The sequence below is a fragment of the Giraffa tippelskirchi genome, chromosome 10, assembly GCF_054371585.1.
Source record: "Giraffa tippelskirchi isolate mGirTip1 chromosome 10, T2T-mGirTip1v1.2.pri, whole genome shotgun sequence".
Taxonomy (NCBI): Eukaryota; Metazoa; Chordata; class Mammalia; order Artiodactyla; family Giraffidae; genus Giraffa; species Giraffa tippelskirchi.
This window is the reverse complement of record NC_137284.1, coordinates 122,241,556-122,261,897: the sequence shown is the minus strand read 5'-3', so window position 1 is coordinate 122,261,897 and position 20,342 is coordinate 122,241,556. Positions and strand designations below refer to the sequence as shown.

General features: G+C 42.6%; 1 protein-coding gene across 31 annotated transcripts in view; it reads right to left on the bottom strand.

The window, feature by feature from the left end:
• COA1 (cytochrome c oxidase assembly factor 1) overlaps window positions 1–20,342 on the bottom strand; it is a 179,970-nt gene that overhangs the window by 5,065 nt on the left and 154,563 nt on the right. For 29 of the 31 annotated variants that reach the window (XM_081535317.1, XM_081535330.1, XM_081535318.1 and 26 more), the window contains 4 exons: window positions 5,367–5,418; window positions 3,917–4,016; window positions 1,726–1,874; window positions 5–81 (listed from right to left, as the gene is read on the bottom strand). In XM_081535317.1, coding sequence (XP_081391443.1) covers window positions 5–81; window positions 1,726–1,874; window positions 3,917–4,001 — 311 coding nt within the window. In that variant the 5' untranslated portion in view covers window positions 4,002–4,016; window positions 5,367–5,418. The remainder of the gene's footprint in view (window positions 1–4; window positions 82–1,725; window positions 1,875–3,916; window positions 4,017–5,366; window positions 5,419–20,342) is intronic. The other 2 variants (XM_081535321.1, XM_081535314.1) reach the window with 1 other exon arrangement.

The following is a 20,342-nucleotide window of genomic DNA, read 5'->3' as shown; positions in this document are numbered from 1 at the left end:
ATACCTCTTAAAGGGGGCATCTCTGGATGAGCTGACATAGAGATGGCCCTCTGACTTTGGTCCAGAGACAGGGATCTTCAGCTGGGGGTATAAAGAGACATAAGTGGATACAACGCTGTCCTCTCAGAGATGGCTATAATGTCAGAAGAGCATGAGGCCACTCTCAGGTAATGGGAACAGTCTATATCTAGGTAGGGGCTTGAGTTGCATAGGGGAATGCATTTGTTAAAATTCATCAGATAGGAGACTTAGATCACAGAGGGTAAATTTTACCTCAAAAAAAAAAAAAAAAGCAACCATAAACTCTAGTTAATGATATACAGCTTATGAATTTAAAGGTGAAGTATATGGATATTTGAAAATAATAAGGTAGGTTCATGAACGAATAGAGGTGGGCAAATAGATATGGGATAAAGCACATCGAGCAAAATGTTACAGAATCCAGGTAGCAGCTATATGGGTTCCACAGCATAAATTCTTTCATCTTTTCCATATACTCGAAACTTTTCATAATAAAAAAAACAAAAAAGTCCACTGTTTAAAAAGGGTAACTATTAGTAGCAAATTGGTCCATACTCTGATCTGTACCATGAAGGAGTTAGAAAAAAAACAAAGCCCAAAGTCAGTGAAAGGAAATAAAAATCAGAGGAAATTAATAGATTAAAAAAACAATAGAAAAGATAAATATAGAGATGGGAAAAGATAAAATCAACAAACCTCTAGACAGACTCAAGAAAAAAGGAGTAGACCCAAATAAGAAATGGAAGAGGAAGAGCCACAACTCTTAGTATAGATACAGAATCATAGGAGAAGACTATGAACAGTTATATGCCAACAAACTGGACTAATCCAATATAAAGTCAACTAGTTGACCTTCAATTAAAAGTTTTTTTAAACCACTGACTATTTTTAGCAGAATACTTGAGCACAAATTGCTTTTGTAGTTAGGGGGAGAATTCCAATAAAACTGTTGCTGTTAATAAAAATAAACTAGTTCAAATCAGCTCACTCTTATCCTCCAAACACTCCAGGCCTCCTGCTTGTCACAGAATCAAGTGCACACCTCACAGGATGATGTTACAGCCCTTTCGTTGCCTCACTCAGCCCATTCTCCCAGCCACACCTCCGCTGAGAACACGCTGGCAGAGGGAACCACAGCCATGAACTATAAACTCCCTCAAAGTGTTCTCTGTATTCCCCACACAACTTAGAATCATTCCTCTAACATATTACACAGTAGAAGAAAAAAATGCTTTTTATATTCAGTTGAGTTTTATCAGTTGAACTATAAAAGTGAGATATAGCTGAAAAAATGGACTGGCATTGCATGGAAGCTTTTACATTTAAAACTAGAGTTTACAGAGTTTTTAGATTTGAATGAGCACCGATTAGCTGTAGGTATATTTCAAGTTCAAAACTGAAATACTGGCAAACCACCACTGATCATTTCTCTACAACCTTCAGTTCAAGATGGTGACCTGACCACAAACAGGTTTCTCCTTGCCACATCAATTCCCCGGAAAGTAAGAAAACGTATGTGAAAGATAATTAATCCACAATGCTTTTTTAAAGGTGCTAAGTAACACCTAGTGGCAGTTTTACATAGTGGATTTTTCCATCTCACACCTTTTTCTCCAGCCTGTTCCAAAACCCTTTCCAGATTACAGCAGCCCCTCCTCAACCCAGTAGGCACCCAGTCTACAGTTCGCAGGGGGAGCAGGTTACCTTTGCATCAGCGATGTCCACGAAGTTGTACTTGTCGGTGAGTCGGAGGTAGTGAACATTGAGAGGAGTGCCCAGAGCTTCCAGTGCCTCAGGGTGGCTGTGCAGCTGCTCTAGGGCCAGCTGGTAATAGGAAGCTCTGGAAAAAGTTTCTAAGTAAAAGAAAGGGGTGACATTTATTTCCTTTATTGAACTTGCAGAAAGATAGATGACACAATTCATGTACAACATGGAAAACAGAAACAAACATGCAATCAATAGGTGGAATTATTATTAAGGTCTATCTAATCTGTCCATTTTAGAGACTCCAAAACCCAAACATAGGAAGTCAGCATATGTAGGGCTGTGGCAGGTGACCTTGAGCAAGGTATTTGATCTTTCTGTGTCAATTTCTTCATTTCTTATTTCCTCACCTCATTCACTGCCTCTCTTCTTCACGTAAGGGGTCTGATCAGACCTTCTCTAACTTTCTTTCCATTTCTATGTCCTGTGATTCTATGACTTGCTCAGTGACACAGCTAATATGAGGCAGAGTTGGGGCCAGAATCTAACTTGACTTCTGAACATTACTCCTTCCACTGAGAGGAAGGTCCTGATAAACCAGCAAAATATAGAGACCCACCACCAAAAACAAAACCGTTAGGCCAAGTAATAGGACATGAAAATGCTAACTTGTCAAGTTTACAGATTTATGCCAACATTTCATGTAGATAAACTGCTCTCAGCCTCAGGTATCCTTGGCCCAAAGGCTACTGGGAACTCCAAGCACTTTCCTGAAAGCGTCAGGTACGACTAGCCTCCCCAGGGAGAGACCGAAGGAAGCTAAGCTTCTCAAGTATGGTTGTCAGTGTGGAAACAAGAAAGACTTGTAGGCCAGATCACAGTAATGGATGGGAAAGGCAGCTTGAGCCTAGAGAGGTCAACAAGAATGCCCTTCCAGGATGGCCTCCCAGGAGAGGGCTGCAGGTGTGAGCGAGGTCCAAGCCATGACAAACGGAGGAGCAGAGGTGGCATGCAGACCACCTTCCCTGAGCAATTTGTCCATATCCCACAAGTTGTGAGATTGATTTAATTTTTACAACAACCTCACACATAGGCCCTAAATATTACCCCTCATCACATAGATAACTCAGGCCCAGGAAGAAGACAGACCCCCCCATAAGGTCACACAGCTAGGCCAGAGTTGGGAGTTGTGATTCAACCCAGGCAGTTGGTCACAGAGCCCACTGTACTATCACTATCAGCTGACCCCAGCTCCCTCAGAAGGCTGCCAGGCCCTCAACCTGAAAATGTATTCATTCCTGTCATGTTCTGCCTCCGTTGCTCTGGCAGAGGGGCAGGGGTGCTGAGCTATCCCAGTCTGAATTATCCCTGGGAATGCTCATCTCTGGCCACCTCTAGACCCAGAGACGTCTGGGTCAGCCCTGAAGGAAGGTGGGAAGAACAGGTGGAGGGGGCTGAGGCTATCTGCCTGGCTGTGGGTGACACTCACGTCAGGGCAGGAAGTACAGGGTGAGGAGCCAAGCTGGGCAGGCATAAAAGATCTTCAAAGAAAGCCCGTCTAGAAAAAAACTGCTGCTGCTTCGCAACCAGTAGCACTGAAATGTCCTTAAATGTCTCGGCTGCTCACAATAATCGTGGCCTATCTTTACAAATTCAAATTTAGGTGCCGTGGGGCTGGAAGCCTCATCTGTCAGGATTTTGCCAGCCTGGATTCTGCTTTTATCTTCTGCTCCTGCCCCAGTCCCCAGCTCAAGATGTCCCATCCTCCACTAAATGAACAGCAGAGAATGGCAGGGCGAATAGGCTGAGGACCCAGGAGAAAGCCACTTTTCCACACCTGGGAACCATCTGGTAGCCCCCTTTCCTTTGTTCTTTACATAATCTCAGAAATCTTGATGGGTCCCCTGCGTGTACACAGGGGTGAAAGCCCATCTTGCTTTTTCAAGATGAAAATGAGTCTTATGCAAATGAGTCCTGTTCCTTTTATTTGTTCTTGTGGCTCCTGGGAAAACTGGGATTATAGGATGAGAAGGAAGCTATAGCCAATGGAATGGTGTACTTGGCTGCTCAAAATAGCCCTTCCCTTCTTTCTCTAATCTGCTGAAAGCATCTGAAGTATTTCCTTTGATGGAGGAAGGGGCCAAGAGAACTAGGAGGCGGCCTTGCCGTGGGCGCTTCACCAGATACTTACTCTGGATCAGGTAGTACAGAAGGGCGCAGCTCCCACTAGCTGCCACTCCAGCGAAAAAGACCTGTTTCCCCAGAGGCATTGCCATCCTGCTTCCTAGAGACTTAAGAACAAAAGATGTGAATTTATGGTGAGATTCAGGTTGGTGCCAAGGGCTCTGCCTGGATTGGGCCCCACGGGGAAGGGAAAGCTAAGGAGGAAGCCAGCAAGGAGGCGAGGCCGCCTTCCCTTTCAGAAGGCCAGGGCCAGTTCTGGAGCCCAAGAGAAAGTGCCCTCCGGAGGGTGGCCTGCATCCAAGGACCAGGGCCACAGGGGCAAGGGCTGAGCACAGAGCAGGCATTCAGCCCTGCCGTCCTGATGGACAGAATGTGGCCCGTGTGCCAAGTCCCGCACAGCCAGGAAGCACAACCACTTTGTCTCACGCCGGCTGGTAAACAGGAAGCTTCTTCCTTTGTGGCAATAGCTGGTCTTGTAAGACTACAAGCGGGCCACAGCAGTCACTGGCTGCTTTCTTTCATATTTTGAGAAATGCCCCACCCCCTGGATAAGGAAACTGGCCATGACTTTCAGGCTGAATGAAGAGATGGAGAGGAGCCAGCTCAGCAAGTTCAGTGCACCAAACCCACTGCACTGGACTCAGATCAGCGAGTGTCTCCGCTAACCAACCTGAGTCAAGATGAACACATTCCCACCATCTGCTCCTCCACCTTCTAAGGGATGGAGAGTAAGAACAGCTGCCTGCCTGTCATTTCTGCAACCTGAAAGTAAATGAATCCTGAAGGTTCAGAAGAAGGCCTGTTGGAGAAAGTTCCTCATGTAGATACTCTTTCTGGGAACTGATCATTAAACACACCCTCTGACAGAGCTAAAGTTGACCAGGTCTACACAGAAATATCAAACTCAGGGTTTAGATAAATAAAATTTAAAAAGGTGAAGTTTCAGATCATCCCTATATTGTTTACTCATATACTGTTTTCAACTAAGGAAAGGGTACCAAAACTCCAAATCAGTGTCCTCCAATGTCATGGGAGTCTCTGCTGTGCTCTCTGGTAGGTAAGGATATTTCTCAAAGTGGAGGGTAAATGCAATTACAGTAGTGTGATCTGGGGAAAAAACATTTAGTCTCATGATGAAAACAGGCAGAGCATCTCCAAAGAATGCATTAGTCAGATCTTGCTTAACGTGAAGGAGAGCTCAACAGGGTGTGGTGGTGAGCAGGAGTCATGCACAGCTTCCTACGGCTGTTGTTTCTCAAGCGAGCATGAGATAGGAAGAAAAGTTCTAAGCCATTCAGAGAAGAGCCACTGCATCCCTGAAGTGGTCTTGCAGCCAGCCACAAATGAACAGTGAGGACCAGGGGAACCCACGACTGTTCGGGGAGAGACATTCATCTACTAACTTGAGGACACCAGGAGGCATCTGATGGGGAGCAAGGCCCCAGAACAGTCATTACCTTTGCCACTTCGTAGCCCAGTTTCCTTGAAAACCATCTAAGGAAGGTTGCCCTGCAATCAGACAAAAACTTTACATTAGAAGAACTTTCTCAGGGAATTCCCTGGTGGTCCAGTGGTTAAGACTCCAGGCTCTCACTGCCAAGAGCCTGAATTCAATCCCTGGCCAGGGAACTAAAATCTGACAAGCTGCTTAATGCAGTGAATGAATTAATGGATAAATAATCACTTTCTCAAATACAATTTTCTTTGGTTGATAGTTCTACACAGCTAAGATTTATTACCAGTTTAAGTTTTGGAGAAGTTAAGTTCTAAAATGAGCCTTATCTGGTTTTCCCCTTTCTCTTTTGCTATATTATGAAGAAAAAAACAAAGCCTGCTGGTTTCCTGTCAGCATACTGTGCATGTTCTCTTGCAGCAAACCAGAAAACTGATGCGGGCAGGAGAGGGTGTTCAACCTCAGCACACAGAATGGGGCCAGTCTGCAGTTACTGACATGGGATGCTTATCCATGTAAGCTGTGCTCCATGGATTAAAACAGCTTTTCAGGGTTAAACAGCAATATAGTAAGTATCTATGTAGCCTTTAATGGTACTGCTAACAGCTACTACTCATATCTCTTACTATTTATTATGTGCCTGGTGATAGTCTAAGCACTGCATATATATTAATCCATTGAACTCTCATTACAACCCCAGAAGTAGAGGAACAAACTATTGTTAAAACTGAGGCACAAAAAGGTTAAGTAAAATGCCCAGAATCTCACAAATAAGTGTGTAAGTGGTAGTCCTGGGATTCAGGCCCAAGTAGTCCAGCTCCAGGGGCTGTGTCCTCACCTACCCCAGTCCACTGACTAAGGTATCTGTCATTTCAGAAATACTGAGATGTGGGGGAAAAAAATACATCTTGGCATTATAATATATTTGTAACATTCAGTGCAAAAGCCTTGTCAAGTGTGCTTTCCCTGCTATTTTTCAGACAAGAGCATGGCATGAATTCACACCTTTGTTTTTCCTTTAGCTTAGCAAACAGGTGTTGAGGGCCTGCCCTGGCCAGACTGATGGTGCTGGGGATATGGACAATTCCCACCAATTACAACACGGGGCCATCGAGCACAACTCTACAGGCAGGCACACCCCTCTACCTGCCATTGCCACACAGGGCACCCCTCACAGGGTAAACAGCCTGGACTCATACATTTATCAGATGGGTTTCCAGCAGTAGGAAGTCCTATGCAGTACCTTGTTCTAATTTGCACAAAGGCCCTGGTGGGTGAGCAGCCCAGTTAGTGTGACCCAACACATGAAGCAGGAGAGGAAGCAGTACTCAGGAAGTGGTCCACCCTGCTTTCACAGAGGAAACCGACTCAGAGCGGAGAGAGATGAAGGGGTGGGAAGAGGGCTTCAGATTCACAGAAACGACAAGCAGAGGGAGGGCAGAGTGGCAGAACCAGAGCTGCAAAAGTACAGAAGAGGAACCATGGGAAATGGGTCTAGAAATGGAGGCATTTGCTCAGAGAGGCGTCTACCCTGCGCGGCTGGGTCGACTCTGCAGGAGAGGGCTGCAGAAAGGAGAGGGATGGGATAGGGCATGACCAGCCAGGTGACTTCTGCAACAGCCCAGGCTACAGCTCAGACCAGAGTGGTAAGAATCCATCAAGAGTATGGTTTCTTTAGGGCAGTTCCTATGTATTTGCTAATTTATACACCAACTTCTTCTAAAAAGAGTGATGGGGCTAACAAGGATATACATGTCAGAACAGAAGTAAACAAATGGATAAGGAAATGTAGACAAATGGAAAACAATTTTAAGAAGAAAAACAAAGCTGTGGTAAAGTTAATACCCCAAACTACACACTGTCATGCACTAGCCATTTCTTCAAGGTGGCCACAGTCTTGACACCAAGCTTCCTATCTGCTCAGCAGAAAAGGGAGCCTAAGTAGCTACAAGGTCCAGAGCGTCCATGGAGGAACACCACCCTCCTAATACCACACCTGCTATCTCTCCCACACGTGTTCAGAAAGGCAATCTCTCAAGTGGGTGGTGTCACAAACAGCACCCTTAGATCTTTTTATAAAATATCATAATCAAAACCGCAATCGCAGTCCAAGAAAAAAAAGCATAAATAGAATCTCTCAAGTGACCCAAATAGTGAGGACTTAGTCGGGAGCTCCACTGGGCTACTCTGACTCCGTGGAGCGCTAAAGCAGTCATGATCCACCTGGTCTCCAGGGAGCCACTGAGTGTGTCCAAGCGAGGAGAAGGGATTGGGATGGGAGAAAGGGGGGCTCAGTCTCTGCTCCTTTCTACCTAGCTTCAGTTTCCCTGCTCCATCAGCTAACTTTTGAATAAAGTATTCAGCAGCCCCTAATCTCACAAAAAAAATTCAAAAAAGCTCTGTAAAACTAGAGACAGACTTTAGGCTACCTCCAGGAAGGTGACATTTTATATCTAAGCATTTGATAAGAATTGAAGATTTTTTAACGAAGTGAAAATCTCCCAAGAAACTCAAATTCAATTACTCTTGTCATTGGATAGTCACTAAGTTGTGTCTGACTCTTTGCAACCTCAGGACTGTAGCCCGTCAGGCTCCTCTGTCCATGGGAATTCTCTAGGCAAGAATACTGGAGTGGGTTGCCATTTCCTTCTCTAGGGGATCTTCTCGACCCAGGGATCGAACCCACATCTCCTGCATTGACAGGTGAATTCTTTATCACCAAGCCACCAGGAAGCCCTCAATTAGCCTACTATGCAGCCAAGAAGAATTTTTTTTTTTTGCTTTACAATTAACCAAGAGGAAAAGGTTGCAACTCCTTTTGAAAACTAAGGGATGGTTAGCCATGGGAAGGTGGAACAAAGTACAAGCAAGATGTCTCCAGAAAGCAGTCCTAATAGCTCTGCTCTGACACACAAAGGGTGACTTGGGCCCCAGTGGTTTCAAAGTACTGACCCCCTTTCTAGAATCAAAGGGCGATCTGTTAGCTGCGAGAGCCAGCATAGGGTTGGAGACCACCTCCTGGATGCTCCCCTCAAGCCCCTGCAGGTGAAGGAGGTCTGCAGAAGTCTCACCAGTGGGAGGGACAGAAGAACCCCTGAGGGTTCAAGCCACAGGAAAAACCTGAGCTGGGAGGAGGGAAGCAGTCCCACGGTGCAGTCTCAACCTCTGCACATCAGAATCCCGGACAGCTTAGCTATGATGTCCGTCTGTCTGACCCTGAAGGCCATGGTCTTTCCACTGAGTGACATTACAGATCATAGGTTTCAGAACAATCAGATTCTCACACAGGTGGTACGTGCTGTCCAAAAGCCACTCTAAAGTTCACGTGTCACTATATCCCCAAGTCATCATTTCAGGGGTCAAGACAGAGAGAACACTGACTCAGAAAATACTGGACGGAGGGGGGGCAGGTCTTCCCATCTGTTGAATGACACTGCCTACAATACTGCCACTCTTAGAGAACTACACATCCTTCCAGCCTTTAGAAAATCAAACCATGAGGGGAAGAGAGGGCAGAGGAGGGGAGGAAATCTGACTTGAGAAAATAGACATGAAAAAATTAAGGCAGTAAGAAATAAAATTAAAGTGAAAGAACAAGGAAGGACTAGACCAAAAAAGACCAAAAACAGACAAAAAATAAAATATAAGAAAAGAAGTATGACTAGCAAAAAAGACGACAGGGGCTAAACTTTAAAAGAATGAAATGTAGCATATTTGAGATAAGGGAGACAAAAGAGGCTAAAAACAAAAACCAAAAACCAAAAATATAGCAGCATGCAAATAAATGTGATTAAAAGATGTTTTTAAATTAAAAGACAATATGCTCACCAAAAATACATAAAAGTTAAGTGATGGATTTGTTAGAGGGAATCCATTTACAGTGTTTACATTATGTATATTAGATCATCACAGTTGTATATTTTAAATATCTGACAATTTTGTCAGTTATACCTCAATAAAAATGAGAAAGAAAAAAAAAAAAAGGTGATTATGTTAAAATGAGACCAGAAACGTGGAACTCTAGTCCATTATGACTAATGTCCTCCTAAGAAGAGGAAGAGACACCAGGGATGCAGGTGCGCAGAGAAAACCATGTGAAGAGGCAGCAAGAGCGCGACCACCTGCAAGCCAAGGAGAGAGGTCTCAGAAGAAACCACCCACCTACACCTTGCTCTTGGTCCTCCCAGCCTCCAGAACTCTGACAAAATAAATTTCTGTTGTTTAAACCCCTTCCCTGAATTAAAGACTAAAAAGGTAAGCATTTTAAAAATTAAGCTTTCTAACCAGTTTTGGCTCTGGAGTCTTAGAATAACCAAGTGCTTCTAGAAGAAAACTTTCTATTCTGAACTCAGGATAATCATGAAGGAAGCACCTGGCAGGAGGCAACTTCCCCCCAGGTTAAGGTGAGTTAGGAATGTTGATAAAAGGCTGTCCAATGTTGATAATAGATCAAAGTCCCTGTCAGTGATTCCAGGGAAACAATGACTACCTGGAAGAGATCCTGGTGCCGATAAAAAGGACTGTGCTCAGTCGCTCAGTTGATTCTGACTCTCTGACCCCATGGACTATACAGCCTGGAGTCGGTTGTCATTTCCTTCTCCAAGGGAATGACCCAGGGATTGAACCTGCGTCTCCTGCGCTTGCAGGCGGATTCTTTACCACTGAGCCACCTAGAAAGCTCCTTAACATTGTTTTAAAACTTAATGAAATATAAGATGAAAAAAAAAAATCTAGCTTAAGAGGGCACCAGGCGACCTGACATGAATTTTTAAATCCCATTTAAAACACCTATAAAGACACACACAAGAAAAGACAGAAAGCAGAGCCTACTTCAGACAGTAACATATTACTAAAATCTGGGAGAAAGTTCCACTAACTAGTGTGAAGGAAGACAGAGACACAGTTCAATGGCCAACCGCAGCTCCACCTACCTCTGAAGGGCAAGAGCACAGCTGCCAGGAAGTGCGTGGGAAGAGGGTGCAGCCCTTCACCTCTCTCCACCCCCAGCCCAGGGATCTTGGTTTACAGCAATCAAGAAACAGGCAGCCAGCCCCACACTGGGTGAGCCCTGACAGCCACGATCCCTTCCCCATCCAGAAGTTCTTCTTCTATATCCATTCAGAGGCTACAATCCTAGTCAGTAAAACATCACAGTAAGTAGAGACAGGACTGGCACTGGCAACAATTTACTCCAAGAAATAAAATAATATGAAGAAGAGCACTGATTTGGACACATCCTTAGTTATTGAAAGACACTGCCTGTAAGAACCAAGTAAGATGGGCTTCCCTGGAGGCTCAGACGGTAAAGAATCCACATGCAATGCAGGAGACCTGGGTTCGACTCCTGGGTTGGGAAGATCCCCTGGAGGGGGGCAAGGCAACCCATTCCGATATTCTTGCCTGGAGAATCCCCAGGGGCAGAGGAGCCTGGTAGGCACAGTTCATGGGGTCACAAAGAGTCAGACACGACTGAGTGACTAAGAACACACAAGATGGGAATAAAGAGACATCATGCTAAGGAAACAGAAGAAACGCAGATAAGATTCCAAGGAAACTTGAAAATGCAATAGCACACCTGATATTAGCGCTGGAGAAAAACAGCAGAATTAACATGACCAGAAAAGCTGAATTCATAATGAGGAAGTTGCATTCAAGGAAGTTACATTCAAGTCTTCCCAGGGACTGGCCCAGTGGCCCAGTGGTTAAGACTCCATCTTCCAATGCATGGGGCTCATGTTTGATCCCTGGTTGATCAGGGAACTAAGATCTCACATGTTGTGTGGTGCAGCCAAAAGTTAAAAAAGAAAAAAAAGTTTTCCCATAATGTACAATAAAGAGCAAAAATAGAGTAAGTGACAAATGCCAATTTCAGAACTAAGATCTAACAAACCTGATCATCATAACTGCTGTTAAATTGAAGACGAGACAAAACAGAATTATACTAGAAGAAAACTTAACAAAATTGAAAAAAGACAAAGATGTACACCATCTTCCAGATCTATTCATCAACCCTCACTGGCAAAAACTTTATATAACAGGGGGAGAAAAAAAATCCAGTACCCTATAACGGTATACCCATAAATGACAATAAGTTTCCCAAGACAAAAGAATAATAACAGTAAATTCCTGGGAAGCACTGAGTGTGATCCAAGACCTCTAAAACCAGGAGTTCCCTGGCAATTCAGTGATTAGAACTCAGTGCTTTCACTGCTAGGGGCCCAGGTCTGATCCCTGGTCAAGGAACTAAGATCCCACAAGTCATGTGGTATGGCCAAAAACAAACAAACAAACAAAAATTTTATAGCCAATCAAACTGTGTGAAGACAGAGGAAGTCATAATATATATTTGGAAAGAACCAGATGTTACATAATCTACATAGCCTCCTTGAAACATTAGTTGAAGATATATTACATTTTATCAAAAAATAAACCCAAAATATCTAGGAAAAAAAGTGTATTAGGAAAGACAGCATGCAATTGATTAGATTTAGTCAGATCTAGATTTAATTAGATCTAAAAAATTATACAGTCTCAAAATGAATGAAAACATCTAAAACTTTTAAAAAGATATATACAATATTCAAATTTATAACATGGCCTAAAATTCCACATAATAAATATAAAACATAAGTAAAATCATGCTGAAGCCCCCAATCATAACTAATTCCATGGTGCAGCCTGCAAGGCTCCTCTGTCCATAGAATTCTCCAGGCAAAAATACTAGAGTAGGTTGCCACTCCCTTCCTCCAGGAGATCTTCCGAACCCAGAAATTGAACCCAGATCTGCTGCATTACAGGTAGATTCTTCACCATCTGAGCCAAACTGGAGTACATATACTATTATTTTTCTTGATGTTGATAGAGAAGTTAATAGAATTAAAAGCATAATGCAAGTTCACTAAAGGGAGTAGAATCTGAGCCCTAAGAACAATATCATGTCAATTAAAATAATACCTGTGAAAGGTTTAGACTCTCATATTGTGGTAAACAGGCTCCCAGGATGCCCTTAGTGAACCACACCTCCTGGTATTCACACCTTGACATGAATCTGGGCTGGCTCTAGGACTCGCTTCAGTCAACAGAATGAGGCCGAACTGACCCTGTGGCAGTTCTATGCCTCAGCTTTAAGAAGGCCTGGCAGCTTTCACTTCAGCACTGTTAGGAGTCCCAAGCCATCATATAAAAAGTATGGTTACTCTGCCCTGCTGTAGAGATCACATAAAAAGAATAAGTGAAGAGGCCACTGGTAAGGGAGGACTGAGACTAGATAGAAGGTAGACAGATAAACAGACAGTATGCCCCACTGTCCCAAGAACCATCCCTGCACCAAGGCACTAATAACCATGTGAATGAGCCTTCATGGACATTCTAGTCCTAGTGAGCCACCAGATGACTGCAGTACCAGCTGAATAACCATGGAAGAGAAGAACTATCCAGCTGTTCCAACTGTAAATCAGGAGAGTTAACAAAATGGTTCTAGCTTAAAGCCACTAAGTTTCGAGATAGTTTGTTATGCAGCAACAGAGAACCAAAACATCTTTTAAAAGCTTTTCTAAAAGGATTTTTAAAAAATCAACTCTTTCAAATTTACATTATTTTTAAGAGCAACAATCTAAAATGCAGTGAAAAGCTTAAAAACAGAAGACTTGGCATATTTATACAAAAACAAAGCAGAGTGGAAACAAAGAGTCAATTCCAGGCAAAAAGCATTAATTGGGATAAAAATAGACAAAAATATAATAGTTATAAAAATTAGTGGCAAACGACACTAAAATATACAGCCCAAAACAACTAAAGATAAAATTTTAAAAACTGAAAACAACCATAGAAGGAGACCAACATGTCATTTGCCGTCTTTGACAAATCCAGTTAACAAAAAAGCAATCAAGAACAGGGAATTTGAATAATTTTTTTGAACCTTGCAAGGCTCAATGTGTCTGTGTGTAGATACGTATTTGAACATACTGAGACTTTGCGGTGTCTTAACAGGCGGCATTCCTTCCATAAGGCTTTGTGGGACTGATGCAAACATTCTCCTGTTCTCACTGCCCAACTCTGTGAAAACTTCTTGGAGAATAAATCTGTATAGCTCATGAGGGGGCAAAACAAGTATAGATCAGTAATTAGCTGTCTTAAACCAATTAATCTGAGCCATTGTGGAAATTCATCTCATACTATTACAAGTGGCTATTATCCTTAATTTTGAAGATAAAATGGTAAAATTTTGAAACTGGGTTTTAAATAAGAAGATGGAAGAACATAAATCGGCTTAATACCATTTTCATTAAGAATAAAACAAACTAAAAATGCTAACAGTGGTTATCCGTTCAATCAACAAATATTTGTCATCCAAAATACCAAGCACCATATTGTGCACTGGAAATATAGTAGAAAGGAAGACAGCTGTTTGTGGATTTTACCCTGTAGTGGGAGGAGATATACAATAAACAATAAGACTATTTTAGTTAGTGACGAATTCTTTGGAAAAGTAGTGTGTTAAGAGAATGAGAAGACAAGCCACAGACTAGGAGGGAATATTTGCAAAAGACATAGCTGATAAAAGACTTATCTAAAATATACAAAGAACTCATAAAACTCATTAAGAAAATGAATTACTTAATTAAAAATGGGCAAAATTTTTGAACAGGTCAACAAAAAGAAATACAGATGACACAGCATTCAAAAGACACTCAATGTCAAATGTTACTAGGAAATTACAAATTAAAACAACGAGATACCATTATGTATCTATTATAACTACTAAAATCCAAAACACTGACAACACAAAATGCTGCATGTGGGTTAACCATTGCTGGTGGGAGTGTACGTCCACTTTGGAGGACAGTTTGCCAGTTCCTTACAAAACTAAGCCACTCACCTACTTAACATACGTACAAACATAAACGTGACATGCTAGAGTATGAAAGTGGGAAAGAGCAACTTTAGCTGTGGAGTGAGGGAAGGCCTCTCTGCCAAGTTCTGAATTGAGACTGAAGGAGTAACCTGAAAACCAAGGGAAGGGCTAAGGCCTAAAGCACCCACCAGTTTGGTTTGTTCAAAGCAGCTGGAAGCACACTAGTGTGGTAAACGAGGGTGGGCAGGGTCTTCACCACATAGAACTTTGGAGGGTATGGTATTGAGTTTGAATTTTATTCCAAGTATAATGAGAAACTGCTGAAGATTTCTATCAGGTTTCGTTTTGAGGGTACTTTTTAGACTTCTCTAGAAGGGGAAAGAAGGAAGCAGAAAGTCTATTACAAGTCTTCTGTGGCAGTCCACACTGAAGATGATGGCAGTTGGTAGAAGACCAGCTGGTAGCAGTGGAGATGCAAAGAAGGGAACAGATGTCTGACAGGAAGCAAAACAACGAGGCTGAAGGACAAGGCATGGAGCAGACTGACTTCACAGAATTTATCATTACACTTAAACCTCTTCACAAATACTTTGAGCATTCAAAACTACCATGCAGTTAGAATTTAGAAATGATAAAAAACAGTCTTGGGAGAAAGCTTTAAACAGTAAACTGCTGCTGCCGCTGCTGCTGCTAAGTCGCTTCAGTCGTGTCCGACTCTGTGCGACCCCATAGACGGCAGCCCACCAGGCTCCCCCGTCCCTGGGATTCTCTAGGCAAGAACACTGGAGTGGGTTGCCATTTCCTTCTCCAATGCATGAAAGTGAAAAGTGAAAGTGAAGACGCTCAGTCGTGTCTGACTCTTAGCGACCCAATGGACTGCAGCCTACCAGGCTCCTCCGTCCATGGGATTCTCCAGGCAAGAGTACTGGAGTGGGTTGCCAGTGCCTTCTCCAAAACAGTAAACTAGGATTCCTAAAATGTGAACATCAACATTTTAGGAATCCATGAACTAAAATGGACGGGAATGGGAGAATTTAACTCAGATGACCATTATATCTACGACTGTGGCAAGAATCCCTTAAAAGGAATGGAGTAACCCTCACAGAAAACAAGAGTCCAAAATGCAGTACTTGGATGCAATCTCAAAAATGACAGAATGATATTGGTTCGTTTCTAGGGCAAACTATTAACATCACAAGTCTATGCCCCAACTTCTAACGCTGAAGAAGCTGAAGTTGAACAATTCTATGAAGACTTACAAGACTTCCTAGAACTAACACCAAAAAAAGAAGCCCTTTTCATCATAAGGGACTGGAATGCAAAAGTAGGAAATCAAGAGATACCTGGAATAATAGGCAAGTTTGGCCTTGGAGTACAAAATGAAGCAGTACAAAGGTTAACAGTTTTGCCAAGAGAACACACTGGTCATAGCAAACACCCTCTTCCAACAACACAAGAGACAACTCTACACATGGACATAACCAGACGGTCTGTACCAAAATCAGATTGATTATATTCTTTGCAACCAAAGAGGGAGAAGCTCTGTACAGTCAGCAAAAAAAAGACCTGGAGCTGACTGTGGCTCAGATCACTAGCTCCTTATTGAAAAATTCAGGCTCAAAATGAAGAAAGTATGGAAAACCACTAGGCCATTCAGGTATGCCTAAATCAAATCCCTTACGATTATACAAGGGCTTCCCTTGTATTTCAGTCAGTAAAGAATCTGCCTGCAGTGCGGGAGACCCGGGTTTGCTCCCTGGGTCGGGAAGATCCCCTGGAGAAGGAAATGGCAACCCACTCCAGTATCCTTGCCTGGAAAATCTCATGGTCACAGGAGCCTGGTGGGCTCCAGTCCATGGGGTCACAAAGAGTAGGGCACAACTGAGCAACTAACACTTACTTACTTTACGATTATACAGTGGAGGTGACGAATAGATTCAAGGGACTAGATCTGGTACACAGAGGCCTAAAGAAATATGGACAGAGGTTTGCAACATTGTACAGGAGGTGATGACCAAAACCATACCCAAGAAAAGGAAATGCAAGAAGGCAAGGTGGTTGTCTGAGGAGGCCTTACAAATAGCTAAGAAAAGAGAAGTAAAAAGCAAAGGAGAAAGGGAAAGATATACCCAACTGAATGCAGAGTTACAAAAAATAGCAAGGAGAAATAAGAAAGCCTTCTTAAGTGACCAATGCAAAGAAAGATAGGAAAACAACAGAATGGGAAAGACTAGAGATTTCTTCAAGAAAACTGGAGATACCAAGGGAACATTTCAAGCAAAGATGGGCAAAATAAAGGACAAAAACGGCAAGAACCTAACAGAAGCAGAAGATATTAAAAAGAGGTGGCAAGAATACACAGAAGAACTGTACAAAAAAGCTCTCAATGACCTAGATAACCACGATGGTGTGGTCACTCACCTAGAGCTAGTCATCCTGGAGTGTGAAGTCAAGTGGGCCTTAAGAAGCACTAATATGAACGAAGCTAGTGGAGGTGATGGAATTCCAGCTGAGCTATTTCAAATCTTAAAAGATGATGCTGTTAAAGTGCAGCACTCATTATGCCAGCAAATTTGGAAAACTCAGTGGTGGCCACAGGACTGGAAAAGGTCAGTTTTTATTCCAATCCCAAAGAAAGGCAATGCCAAAGAATGTTCAAATTACTGTACAATTACACTCATTTCACATGCCAGCATGATTATGCTCAAAATTCTCCAAGCTAGGCTTCAACAGTACATGAACCAAGAACTTCCAGATGTTCAAGCTGGATTTAGAAAAGGCAGAGGAACCAGAGATCAAATTGCCAACATATGCTGGAACATAGAAAAAGCAAGGGAATTCCAAAAAAAAACATCTACTGCTTCATTGACTATGCTGAAGCCTTTGTGTGGAGCACAACAAACTGTGAAAGTGAAAGTCACTCAGTCGTGCCCAACTCTTTGTGATCCCATGGACTGTATAGTCCATGGAATTCTCTAGGCCAGAATACTGGAGTGGGTAGCCTTTCCCTTCTCCAAGGGATCTTCCCAACCCAGGGATCGAACCCAGGTCTCCTGCATTGCAGGCAGATTCTTTACCAGCTTAGCCACAAGGAAAGCTCAAACTGTGGAATATTTTTAATGAGATGGAAATCCCAGACCACCTTTCCTGCCTCCAGAGAAACCTGTATGCAGGACAAGAAGCAAAGGTTAGAACCAGATATGGAACAACAGACTCTCAAAATTGAGAAAGGAGTTCATCAAGAATGTATATTGTCACCCTGCTTATTTAACTTATATGTAGAGTACACCACATGAAATGTTGGGCTGGATGAATCACAAGCTGGAATCAAGACTGCAGGGAGAAATATCAACATCCTCAGATATGCAAATGATACCACTTTAAAGACAGAAAGTGAAGAGGAACTAAAGAACCTTGTGATGAAGGTGAAAGAGGAGAGTGAAAAAGCTGGCTTAAAACTCAACATTCAAAAAACTAAGATCACGGCATCTGGTCCTATCACTTCATGGCAAATAGATGGGGAAAATGTGGAAACAGCATCAGATTTCATTTTCTTGGGCTCCAAAATCACTGTGGATGGTGACTGCAACCACGAAAGTAAAACACACTTGCTCCTTGGAAGAATAGCTATGAAAAACCTAGACAGTGTATTAAAAACTAGACACATCACTTTGCCAACAAAGGTCCGTATAGTCAAAGCTAAGGTTTTCTTCAGTAGTCATGTATGGATATGAGAGTTGAGCCATAGAGAAAGCTGATCGCCGAAGATTTGATGCTTTCAATCTGTGGTGCTGGAGAAGACTCTTGAGCGTTCCCTGGACATCAAGGAGATCAAACCAGTCAATCCTAAAGGAAATCAACCCTGAGTATTCATTGGAAGGACTGATGCTGAAGTTGAAGCTTCAATACTTTGGCCACCTGATGTGAAGAGCCAACTCACTGGAAAAGCCCTGATGCTGGGAAAGATAGAGGGCAAGAGGAGAAGGGGGCGACAGAGGATGAGATGGTTGTCAGGCATCATTTACTCAATGGACATGTCTTTGAACAAACTCAGGGAGGTGGTGAAGGACAGAGAAGCCTGGCGTGCTGCAGTTCATGGGGTCGCAGAGTCGTCCACAACTTAGCAACTGAACAACAACAAGGATTCCTAAATCTGACTACTTGTGATGTCTCATCTGTTTGAACAAAACATATTTCAAGACCATTCTACCAAAGATTTGAAAACACAGCAAGAAGATAACTGAGTATTTTCCAGCATCCAAAACTTCAAATAATAGACTGATTCGTAACTATTTTGCAAGTATGAGTAAGGCAAACCCTATAAAACATTTACTTCAGCATTTCTATTAAAAGCTCCCATTTTATAAAAAGGAAGTGAAATAATTTGTTATGGGGGAGTAGATGATTTAGAATCTGGGAGGCCTGTGGTCTATTCTATCATCCCTGAAATCCTCCCCTTATTTGCACAAACTCAATTCTCTACCTGTTTTCCTTTTACCTCTCTGGCCCATCCTCTTTAGTTTCTTATTTCAATCTGTAGTCCTCTAGCCATCCTATATTCTCCCTGATTCTATGTTATGGACAGAACTTGCCCTCCCACGCCCCACCCACCACATTCATATGTTGAAGCCTTAATATTCAGAATGTAATTGTATTTGAAAATAAGGTCTTTAAAGAGGTAATCAGGGCTTCCCTGATAGCTCAGTTGGTAAAGAATCTGCCTGCAATGCAGAAGACCTGGGTTTGATCGCTGGGTTTGGAAGATCCCCTGGAGAAGGGAAAGGCTACCCAGTCCAGTATTCTGGCCTGGAGAATTCCATGGACTGTATAGTCCATGGGTCACAAAGAGTCGGACACAACTGAGCGCCTTTCACTTTCTTTTTCACTTCAAAGAGGTAATTAAGTTAAAATGAGGTCTTTAGGGTAAGCCCTAACCCAATGACTGGTGTCCTTATAAGATGAAATTTGTACAGGGACACGTAGGCAAACAGAGGAAGGACCGAGTGAAGACAAATGGAGAAGATGGCCATCTACAAGCAAAGGAGAGATGCCTCAGAAGAAACCAAAATTGGTTACACCTCTAGAACTGTGAGGAAATCAATTTCTATTGTTTAAGCCACCCAGGCTGTCATGTTTTGTCATGACGGTCACAGCAAACTAACATACACCATGTCCCCTCTTCCACCAAATTCCGTTCCCATCAAAATCTTCACCTAAGATGTTATTCAGTGACTTGAGTCTGGGTCTACTAAGATTCCTAAATTTCTATCTCTAGGCCAGGCATCCCCTGGGGGCTTAAACTAAATCTCTCTTAAACACTTATCCATATCCCCAAGTGAGCTCCTTTCCCTACCTCTCCTCCCCATGCCAGCTCTCCCTTACCTGAATTCCCTACTGCAGTGGATGGAACCAATGCAGGCAGTTCCTGCAGATAAGTAAGGTATCCAGGAGTCATCTTCATAAAAACAAAAATAGCTACCACATATTTACTAAACATGTGAGAGCTTAATACACATCTCCTCAAAGAAACCACAACACTCATACACTGCTGCTAGAGTATAACCACCATGGACAACTATTGGACAGTACCTATTAAAGTGTACAGGTACACCCAATAACTCAGAAATCCTACTTCAAGATACACAGAAATACATACACATATACATCAAAAAACACATACAAGAATGTTCATAGCCATATTATTTATAATAGGCCCCAGATAAGAATGTCCTCAATGATGGAATGGAGAATAAAACAGCAATGAAAATGAACAAGTGAGAATAAACCTTAGAAACACCATATTGAGCAAGAGAAGTCTGGATCCTAAATATTGCACACTGAATAATTCTCTGCACATAAAATGGTTTTCCTCCCCAAATGGGGTGTGTGTGTGTGTGTGTGTGTGTGTGTGTGTACACGTGCACACATGGTAAAAAAACACACAACATATGATGACATCAGCAATAAGGCACAGTAACAGACCCCAACCTCCATCTCCCAACAAAGAACAATTAGCCAGCTAACCATAAAAGAAAATAGCTCCTGGAGAGTTCATGGATTCACCTAAGAAGCATCAGCAACATAGTAGATGAAAAAGCCTGAGAATAACTGCACAAAAAAGGTAAA